This window comes from Panicum virgatum, chromosome 2N (genome assembly GCF_016808335.1).
Source record: "Panicum virgatum strain AP13 chromosome 2N, P.virgatum_v5, whole genome shotgun sequence".
Classification (NCBI taxonomy): domain Eukaryota; kingdom Viridiplantae; phylum Streptophyta; class Magnoliopsida; order Poales; family Poaceae; genus Panicum; species Panicum virgatum.
The window spans coordinates 50,142,614-50,153,572 of NC_053146.1; the positions used below are offsets into that span (position 1 = coordinate 50,142,614).

General features: G+C 52.2%; 1 protein-coding gene across 1 annotated transcript; it reads right to left on the reverse strand.

Annotated features, from left to right (window-relative positions):
• Positions 1-2,050: 2,050 nt before the first annotated feature.
• Positions 2,051-2,918, reverse strand: LOC120658886 (basic leucine zipper 8-like). Its single transcript, XM_039937022.1, has one exon. The coding sequence runs from the start codon at positions 2,765-2,767 to the stop codon at positions 2,225-2,227; it is 543 nt and encodes a 180-aa protein (XP_039792956.1). The 5' UTR covers positions 2,768-2,918; the 3' UTR covers positions 2,051-2,224.
• Positions 2,919-10,959: the final 8,041 nt, after the last annotated feature.

The following is a 10,959-nucleotide window of genomic DNA, read 5'->3' on the forward strand; positions in this document are numbered from 1 at the left end:
GCCTAGGCCCACACTTGTAGCAGTGTCATTTGGTTTTACTACTCTCTAAAGCACATTCATTTTCATACATTTTCCCAGAGCTGAATTGTTGGAAATGTTTCTGCCGTAATTATTGGGGGGGGGGGGGTAAAATGTTCTTATCTACAGATTCATACTACTGATCGTAATTCTGTACACTGTTTCTATCTACCTGCAGCTGGAAATACACTGTTTGTATCTCAATATTGGCTCTTTTGACAGCTTGTTGAAATGCTGTAGTACTTTCCAGTTCTTATCCTGTTATATGGAAAGCTGCATCAACAACACTGCAGAGGTTTCTATTGTTGTTGGCCTTGCCTGCCAGCCTGTGTAAGTATGTATCGAGACTCTTGCTTTCTAAACACTCTGCTTGGTCCTCGTGATGTGAACAACTCACAGTATTCTGTCTTTGCATTTTATATTCAAATGCTCACGCAAGTTTAGATAGCATGATGTGATGGCACACTTGCCACTTGCAAATTTCAGATGCATCCTTATATCAGTTTCTTTGTGCTATTTTTATCGACACTAATTTGACACCCACATTACTGGAAAGGTAATGAACCTGGTATATTATTGCCATGTTACTGCCTTAGGTTATCTCCAAGTGAAATAAAAATAGATTCAGCATTTCTGAAATTATAATTGAACTAGTGCACATGCATCTTAAGTGGTTTCTATGTCCAAATTTGGCATTGAAAGAACACGTGTAAGCATCTAGATTCTAGAATTATTTATATCTGTCTGGTCAGGTCCTTAAGGGATTGAACTCCATCATAATTCTTAATTCTTGGAGCCTGGAATTTATGGAATTACCCCAATCGATGTGTGTTTGAGGGCGCTTCTCCTAGTATCTCTAACATCATCTCAACCACCCTTGAAGATCTGCAGCAGTGGTCCTTGGCCGGGCCTAGAGGAATTTCCTTTCTCCTCGCCCTGGCATCTAGAGGCAGTTAATTTGTCAGTTTTTTGGTCCAATCCTGGTCTAGTTTTTTCAAAAAGCAAGTCAGTGTAGTTGTAATTCAGGGGGGTTACAGCCCCTTTTCATCTGTAACTTCTTTTTTTTTTTGGGGGGGGGGGGGGGGCTTTTCTCCTTAATATAATGATTGCACAGTTCTCTTGCGCATTCGAGAAAAAAAAAGATGTTCATGTTACCTGTGGGTTCAGTAAATTCGATATGTTAGCCCGTGCATTTTCTTGATTTTTTAATCCACTCTGTTAGTTACTAGCTATTCCTTTACCAAGGCTTCTCACGGCAAAGTGATGAACTATGGGGTCAATCGAAACCTTGTAACCGGCATGGCTTCGAAGCTGAGGTACTCTTCTTTAAGACGAAATCATACTTATGTCTATCCCTCCGGTCGAGTTTTTACTGGCTATTCCTTTCATGATTAAGTCTGTTTCAGTATCATCCTTTAAAAAAACTGTTCTATTGGAACAACTAAACAAAATATATTCACATCTGAATTTTCTTTTTCAGACAACATTTTAAAGTTTATGTATCAAATTCCGATTGGAAATTAAATCGAGGATGCAAGTTCACATATTTATTTGTTCATCTTCGAGAGAATTAAGTTCAATAGGCATCTGAATTGATTTTATTGCTTGGTTTGTGAATGAACCAATGCTACCTTTTCTTTCCTTTTCCTTTCGAAAATACAGCTTCTGAAATACTACCAAACAAGCGCTGAAGAAAGCTTAAGTTTACAATACCCGGCAACCCCACTCACAGGGGTGGTAAAGGGCCATACTTTTTTGTCTAGATAATCTAAGGGCCGGACCCTAAAGGGATCGGGATCTAATCTTATTCAATTTTGAGCTAAAAAATTTAAGGGCCAAGTAGGATTGTGAAGAGAGCATTAGGGCCATGGTCCATTACCACCCCACATCATTTTCAGTGGAAAGCAGCATTTGTTTGGAAGAAACCAATCGTAAGGCTTCTTATCCCTTGATGGTTTTTTGGAAGTTTCTTGTTTTTTCATCTATGTGCTGTGTTGTTTCTGTCCTTTTGATAGTAACGTGCTAGTACAACTGATCCAAATTTATCTTAGCCAGCTTGACAAAAAGATATGTCATAATAGGTAGTTAGAATATACCTGCAGACATTAAAAAGGCAAAAAAAGGCCAAATAAACCACCTCAAAACATGTTTTATTTGGTATACTAATAACAATCGTCGTAGCTAAAATGTGAAGATAAGAATGAATTTATTCAGTAGCCGTGTCATCTCGCGGCTCTGACGAGGAGCTTGGCGTGGTGTTGTTCTGTGCTTGCATGAGGCGCTCGAGCTTGGCACTGAGCTCAGCCTTCTCTTTCTCGAGCCGGGCGTTCTCGCAGCACATGTCACTGCAGTCCCTCATTGCGTGGTTCAGCTCGTCAAGGAGGCGACGGCTGGTGCCACGGAGGTGAACGACCTGTGCCCACAGCTCGGTGAGCTGCCGCTGCTTGCGCATGCGCGACCGCCTGGCGGACTCCCGGTTGGAGACCATCCTCCGCCGCCTCCGCTCGTCCTCTGCCATCACCATGCGGCCGCCACAGGCATCATCAGCACTGCCAGAGCCGGCTGGACTGTTGCCAACAGCCGGTGCTTCGTGGGTAGGTTCAAAGGTAGAAGGCGGCAACTGGAAGGGAGTGGGCGGCATGGCGATCATGTTGCTATGGCAGTGAGCGTGGAATGCTGGGTTCGGAGATGTGAGGCAGTGAAGGTTGGCCATGGCTACTTCTCCATGGTAATGGTGCTGGTGCAGCATGGCTGCTTCACTTGTTTGCCCAGCGGACTCTTCAAGAGCGAGGTAGGAGTGGGATCGATGTGGCTAATCCGGCCTCTGGTTTGGCTGGGCCTCTTGGTCGATTTTGCTCTGGGTGAGCGGAGGAGGCACTTGGTTGGTGAAGGCCTTTTATAGCGTAGCAATGGTAGTTTTGCTTGCCTAAGACAAGAGAGAGAAGCCACCTTCTCTCGCCCCTCTTCCTTTTTGTAGAATTTGGTAACTTTAGTTTATTGATTTGGTACATGGCCATGAGGAGCGAGCTTTCGCCTTTTATGCGCAGCAATATCCAAACAGCATGCCACTTAACCCTGTACTCCTCTTGCTAGCCTTGCTTTTCAAGAGAACATTACATTGCGAGTTTATTTACCCTCTTGTGTGCATCCATGACTTGACTTGCGTGAGTAGTCTTGTCTAAGGGTAAAAATTATTCCAGTTCATCCGTGCCAAACCTTGCTTTTTGCTACATGCATGTAATGTACTCTCCCCCAAGATGCTCGGCCTTTGGCCTCTGTCGTCAAACAAATTGGTCTATAGATAAAAATTCTTTCACCTGGTTAGAGTGTAGCATGAACCTGCTGGATGTATGGATAGATATGTAGCTTTACCTACTGAAAGGCACTGTGGGAATAAACAGGTTGACATTTTTAGGCCACGGCTGCCTTTATAAAACTAATGTATAGGCTTGGCCCCCGCGTGGGCGATGGGCGACACGGGCGGCACCTTCGGCGGCGGCGCCGCCCCCCGCCTTCCTCCCTCCCCCCTCCGCCGCGCCGCCGCCGGAAGCCCGCGCGGCTTGCAAGGACGGCGGCGGCGGGGCTGCCTTCTCCTCCCTTTTCTCCCAGCTGGCGTGACCGCCGCGGGGGGACGAAGGGAGCACCTTGGGGCGGGCGTCGCTGGCGCCGGTGAGGCCGGATCCGGGGCTGCCGAGGCCGGATCCGGTAGCCCAGGTGGTCGATCTGCTGCCAAGCGCAGTAGCGGTGCGACGGGCCGTCCCGCAGTCAGTGGCAGCGGCGGCGGGCGGCAAGGCGGGGCTCGGGAAGAACGCGCCGTGCGGAGGCGTGTGGCAGCTGGGCGGATCGATGCCGACGCCGGCGTTGCGCCGCCCGGGGAGAGCCCCGCCCTGTGCACTAGGTTCTACGGCATGTGAGCGGCCGTCGGAGGCGCTTGCCTCCATTCAAGTCGAGCACGAGCGCGTTCTTGCGGAGGCGTCTGTTGGCTTCGCGGCGGCGCGGGTGGCGGCTGGTCGGCGTTGCGGTCGTCGCTGTCGTGCAGCCTCGCGCTGGGGCAGTGCGCCGTGGCGGCGGCTCAGGCTCCGAGCCCTCGCTCTGGGCGACGTGCCAGGGCCTACGATGGGTACTGGCGGCGTTCTTCCTTTCGGCGGCTTGTAGCACGACTTCCCCTGCGGCCGGCGGCGGGGAGCCTGCCGGTGCTAGTGCGGCACGCTGCTTCGGCCGACGGCGGGCGCTACGGGTCCGGCCCGTGGTCGTGGAGGCGGCAGGTGCGGCGGTCCTCGTCGTGGGGCTGTGTTTTGGTCCGCGGCCAATGGCGGCACCAGACTTCATGGCGACGCGAGAGGCCGCACACGGTGGCCGTGGGGTGGTGCTGGCCGTGGGGTGGTGTGAGGTGGATTGGCAGCGTTGAGCGGCACCGCGACTGTGAATGGTGCGGCGCGAGAAGGTGCGAGTTGACCATGGCGTGTGGTGGCACGGCTGCGCCACCAGCGGTGGGGGACTTCTTGCTTTGCTGGGCCGTGGACGTGCAGCTAGGACGGGATTCTCCGGGCGAAAGCCTTGCCGGCTTCCTGCTGGTGGTGATGACAACTATGTCTGAGGGCGTCGTTCTCCCTGTTGGGAGTGTCATCTCGGAGCCCATCCCATCTACGCGGGTTTCTACGGGTGAAAACCCTGTCCACTTGTTGGACGAGCAACGGCGGCGTCTTTGGCGTCGCTACCTTGTTGAAGGTGTTGTTGGTGGAGACATTTCTCGGCCAGGCGGTGGAAGGACCGCCACTGGTGTGGCGGTGCGGCTTGGTGCAGGTGGCGAGCTTAAAGGGGGTTGTCGAGCTCATGCGGCGGCGACCAACGTCGTGCTGGCGACCGGGGGTTGCCTCATATTTGTTGGGTTGGCTGCTTGCAGCAGACTGCAGCGGCTGGCACTGCTTTGCAGCTGTCAGTGCGGTGTGGGACAACGTCGGATGGCGGCGCTTGCGGCAACGACAAGGTGGGACGACTTGACTTGCAGCAGATTGTGGCGGGCGGTCCAGCTACGTTGTGGCTACTCAGGTGCGGTCCATCGTCGGAAGATGGCGCAAGTGACAACCTGGCTTGTTGGCTTGGCGACGGAGGCTGCTCGTGCGAGTAGGGCAACGAGATGATGTTGCTTGATGGGCGCGACGCCGCTGTTTGATGGAGATTTGGAAACAGGGCAACCCCTTGCATCATCTTGATGACGATTTTATATACGAATCCGAGACACGGAGTACTGAGGCGGAAGTGGCGAGGCCCCCGCGTGCGATGTCTTCGACGTGGCGACGAGAGCGAGGAGGTGTCCAACGGCGGGCGTGGCGAGGCCCCCGCGCGTTGTGTTTTCGCGGTGGCGACTGCGAGGCAGCTGGCGTGAGGTTTGGATTCGGCGATTCCACTCTATCGGATGGTGTGTGGCGTTGCAGCGGTGCTACAGCGACAGGTCCCGCATGGTGGTGCCTGCTCGGTATGGAGTCGTCTGCTTCTCTCTTCTCCCTTTCGGCGCGGGTTAGTGCCTTATGGCAACTACATGTGTAGATAGGTCGTTGGTCGCGACAGCTTGGTCTCCTTCTATCTGTGTCGCGTGTTCCCTCCGCATTGAGCGGTTGAGTCCCCCGTGTTGATGTCCTAATCTATCCGGGCGAGTTGAGTTGTTGAGTTTCCGGGGTTGACGTCCCAATCCAACCGGGAGAGTTTTTGTTTTCTATTTTCTTTTCCTTTTTTCCTGGCTACGACCTTCCGGGGCTGCAGCCTTGTACTTTTCTGCTATATCAATGAAACGCGCACTATTTTGTGTGGTTCGTTAAAAAAACATTTTTAGGCCACTAGCTATATTATGAAGCAAATCGGCTATGCATATCGTGTATAGATTTTACATCTAGTATGCACCGTGCAAGTCCGACACCCATGAGTTTGATCGTATCTCGCAAGTGCTTTTTGAGCCTTTGATTAGTAACAACTTTACATTACTACCATATAGGTTCGACAGCTAAGAGGATGGATTGATACCTCGTTCCTTTTTTCACTGTAGCACTTTAATGTGTATTGTAATTCCTTTTCTTTAACAATTTGGATGCTGATATAGTAGCAATTAATATGAGAGATCATATATATTACGGCTTTCCAAAATATTGAACATAGCCAAATCTATATATGTTATAAGTTGAGGATCTGAGCCTTAGCCCTTTACTTAGGTCAGTCTTTTGGTGGCGTGGGTGTACACCCCAACCACCTTGGGCTTTCTGACTAAGAAATATTGCTCACCCTCCAAGAGTGGTACAATTTGCAAAAAAAAAAAAAACAATTGCAAATTGACTACTCCAAACCATAAATAAATAGATGAACCATGTAGCCAATTTGGAGAAAGAGGGTGCCGCAAACATGCCTTTCAGCTCTGCTCCTCATCCTCTTTTAGTTTTCCTTTTCTTTGGAAAAAGAAAATAGGAGGAAGGTCCCCCTACAAATCTTTATCTGATCAACTGTATAGGATCATCAACTGAAACTGGAGGGCAAGCCCTGTGAAACCTTTATTTAACAATAAAGGAAAATAAACGAAATCACATGTTAGACACACATAAAACTCGAAGTTCAGCAAATGCATGTATTTCACTTTTGAATTTCCTTGAAATATTTAATCAGTGATACAACTAGAGCATACCCCTTTTAGGCTGGTTTTGAGGAATGTTGAGTACTCTATCCTGCTTGTGATGAGTGAATTGTCAACCGTGCGGTGTGATCGTGCGCTTGGTCTTTGGATTGCAGGTACACGGGCGTCGAGTGTCGACGGGGAGCTGCCGTGGAGGTGCTGTGGCCGATGGACCATGCGGTGGACGGCGGTGAAGGGCAGCCAGGACCGGAGCTCGGACCGGGCGGCAGCTGTGGCGTCCACTCCTGGATCGAGGGCGCAAGCGGCGACGGAAGACGGGTTTCTTGGTTTGCGCCACAAAACCAAGGAGGCGGACGGCGGTTGAAGACGCCAAGTCGTGGAGGCACGGGCGTCGGTCTCGGGACTGACGGAGGCGACGGGCGTCGACGGCGTCTAGGGCCTCGCTGCGGGCGAGGAGGTGATGGGCGTCGGGCGGCGTCTAGGGCCGTCAGAAGGCCGAGGCGGGAACGGCGTCTAGGGCCACGGCGTGGAGGCGGGAATCTTCCCGCGCGTGAGGTTTTGGCGGTTTTCTCAAAACCGGCCATCTACCCGGGTTTCGCGGACCCTCCAAAACTGCGGACTGGATCTTCATCAAGACGGCGGCATCGCGGAGAAGACTTCGTTTCGAAGAAAGAACCTCGGCCGTCGAATGAGATCATGTACAGGGGGTGCTGCAGGCCAACCGGTCTGACCGGTCCCTGGCACCGGTCTGACCGGTCTAACCAACCGGTCTGACCGGTCCAGCGCACCGGTCTGACCGGTCCCGCGGGTATAAATACCCCTTCACTTGTGTTAGGTTAAAGGCGGCTTTTGTAATCTGTTCGTGGACTTTCTGTTTCTCCAGGCCGCCGCCCCTGCGTCTCCCTCCCTCTATTCCTCTCGTTTGAGTTGATTTTGTCCATGGATTGTTGAAACCTTGTAAGGGATTTGATTTGGAAAGGAGGCTCTATCCTCCTCGTGCCCTCTGGGCTTTTGATTTGATTCAATCCCCTGGTTTTGTGCCTTGTGCAATGGATTTTCGATTTCGTTTTTGGCACACTTGATTGAGAGGAGACCTCGAGTTCTTTGCTGTGATTCCCGTGCTCCCAACTCTGACCTAAACCCTCTGGAATCACTGGCGTGTTCGAATTCGAGTTCTTGAGTGTTTGAGAAAACCCCAATCCCTTTTGATCTCCCCCATAATTCTCACGATTCGTTGATCCTTGGGACGAGATCTTTTGGGGATTTGCTCACGGGGTAGGGGCGAAGCAATGCCCCAAGTTTCATCGGTTTTTGTGGTCGTTTGCTCAGGATTCACTGTTTGAATCCAATTTCTCGGGGGTTTTCTGGGTGCTACCTGTCAGACCGGTAGGCACGACCGGTCAGACCGGTCCAGCGCACCGGTCAGACCGGTCCAGGCAGACTAGTTCTGCAGTTTTCCCATTTCGCTTCCGATTTGCTTCGTGGTTTCGCTCGCTCGTTCGAGGCCTTTTGTGTTGGTTTAGCTTTTCCATAGCTATTCCAAACTTTGGCCAGAACGCTTGAGGGCTTGGGTGATTTTCGGGATATAGGACGACGGTTTGAATTTCGGAAGAAATTTTGATCGGCTCCCATTCACCCCCCCTCTGGTCGCCGGCTTCGGTCCCACAATTGGTATCAGAGCTTGGTTGAGGTTTTCAGTACCTTAACCGGCTCGAAAACCACTCGGCGACCATGGCGAGTCTTGGTAAGATCCCGGTGTTTTCCGGCGAGAACTATGCCTGCTGGAAGGTTCGCATGAGAGCCTTCCTGCAGAGCATGGGAGCCGATGTCTGGGAGATTACCACGAACCAGCTCTACGAGGTGCTGGCTGTTCGCACCACGCCTCTTCAGGTGACCCAGCACGAGGCTAACGCCAAGGCCGTCAATGCCTTGTTCGCTGGCGTTTCTCGTGCGGAGTTCTCACGCGTCCAGGGTTTTCAGGAAGCTCACAAAATTTGGACGTGCCTTGAGAACTACCACGAGGGTACACCTCAGGTGAAGGCCAGACTGTTCGAGACTCACCGGCATGAGTATGAGAACTTCACACAGGAGCCGGGTGAGAGCATTGACCTGATGTTCAGTCATTTTCAGTCGATTGTGAACAAGGTCAATGCGAACAGATCTGCTGGTGCCCTTGAGTACACAGAGCACGAGAAGGCTCTCAAGTTGCTTTACGCACTTGACCGCTCTGTGTGGGATCTCAAGGTGAACACGATCATTGAGTCTGCAGTCTATGAGACTCTGACCGTGAACGAGCTTTTCAGCAAGCTCAAGGCCACGGAGGTGGATAACCAGACACGAGCCAAGCTCAATGGTGCCCCTCCTTCCAAGAGCGTCGCTCTTGTGACTGGCCCAGGTGGATCGAGCTCTAACGCTAACTCTGCTCTTGGCTTTTCTCTTGCCTCTTTGCCTTCTGTCTCAGATGAGCAGCTGGAGACGCTGGGCGACGACGACTTGTGCCTCCTCATCAGCAAGTTCCAGCGCGTCTACCACAACAGGCAGAGGAAGAAGAACCCCGGGTGCTACAACTGCGGCGATCTGAACCACTTCGTCGCCGATTGCCCCAAGAAGTCCGGCGGTGGCCAGAACAACTCATTCGACTACTACCGCCACCGCGACCGCGACGAGGGAGGCTCCAACAAGGAGCGTCGGCGCCACAAGCACCGCAGTCGTGACCGGGGAGGACGCTTCGACAAGGAGTCGCTCAAGAAGCGCTTCCAGTACAAGGCCAAGAAGCGGGAGAAGGCCTTCCTGGCGCAGCTCAGCGACCTCGACAAGAGCTCCGACACCGACCGCTCTTCTTCACCGACCTCCGACGACGACGACAAGAAGAAGAAGAAGCGGGACAAGGAAGCCACCGGCTTCATCGGCCTTTGCTTGGCGGCCGGTCGGCGCAAGAGCTTCTGCACCATGGCGGGCGAAGCCGATGGTGCTCGTGCGTCTTCAGGTGGACATGCTACACCGACGCACTCCGGCTCTTCTCCTGGATCCGAGAGCGATTCAGAGGTAAACTCCACGATCGACCTGCTTGATACAGAGGTTAGGGAGTTGTACGCCGCTCTCGACAACCAGAAAAGGCTGCTTAAGGAAGCAGCTAGAGAGCGTAGAAAGCTTAGGGCTGAGCTGGCTTGTGCTAGGGAGAAGTCTAGTGAGGATGAGTGCGCTGGCTGCATATCTCACATGAATGATCTTGTTGCTCTCCGTGCCAAACATGATGAGAATGTCGCGAACTTCGATGTTGTTAAGATTTCGCTTGCTGACGTGTCTCATGAGCTCGCTAAGGCCAAGCATGAACTAGAACTGGTTAAGGATGCTCCTATTGTTAGCGATGTGCTTGAATGTGATGAGTGTCCTATCTTCAAGTCTGATCTAGTTTCTTTGCAGTCCAAGTTTGCTACTATTGTGTGCGAGCTAGAGGAGATGAAGTCTAGGCCAGTTTTGCTTGGTGCTTGTAAGCTTTGTCCCACGCTTAGGTTGGAGCTATTGGAGAAGAACGCTTTGATCAAGTCTTTTGGAAAGACTAAGGTCGTAGAGTCTAGCCCACCTATTGACTGCTCTGTTTGCCCTGGTTTGATTGCTGATTTAGATAGTCTTGCGGTAGAGAAAGCCAACTTAGAGAATGAGAATACCTATCTTAGGGCGATTCTGAGTTGGGTCTCTAGCAGTGAGCCGCAGTTGGGCATGATAATTAAGCAGTTCAAGCGTGGTGATGGGTTTGGGGTCGGTTACACATACACGAAGTCAGACTTTGACAGGTTGTATGGTAAGATTGGCAAGGCTGCTGGAAACACTGCCAGCACGAGCACACAGCCTTCGCTTGTTGACCCCGCGGATGGTGTGCTTAAAGAACCACCGAAAGCACCTCCGCAGAAGCAGGTTTGGGTTCCAAAGCCCAATGAGCTGAGGAACTCCCTCGACACGCTCCCTGCTGCCACAGCCCAGGTTGCCCAGAAGAAGAGGGCTGCTCCTCCCCGTCCGCAGGCTAGGCCTTCACCTCCCAAGCGTGAGGTGAGGTACCACTGCGAGTTCTGTGACAGGGAAGGTCACCTGGAGGGGTTTTGCTTCAGGAGGAAGCGGGCTGTGAGGAGAGAGCAGGAGAGACGGAACGCGGACATGTACTCTGCTCGGGTGCATGGTCCTTCTCGGCGTGGTGATAGGCAAGATGCTAAGGCGCGCCGTGTAGGTGGAGGTCAGGGAGACGGTGGTGGTTACCGTGCTCCAGCAGGTGGTCGCTTTGCTGGCCGTGCTCCTGGTTGTTTTCAGTACGGCTATGGACCACGGGACCG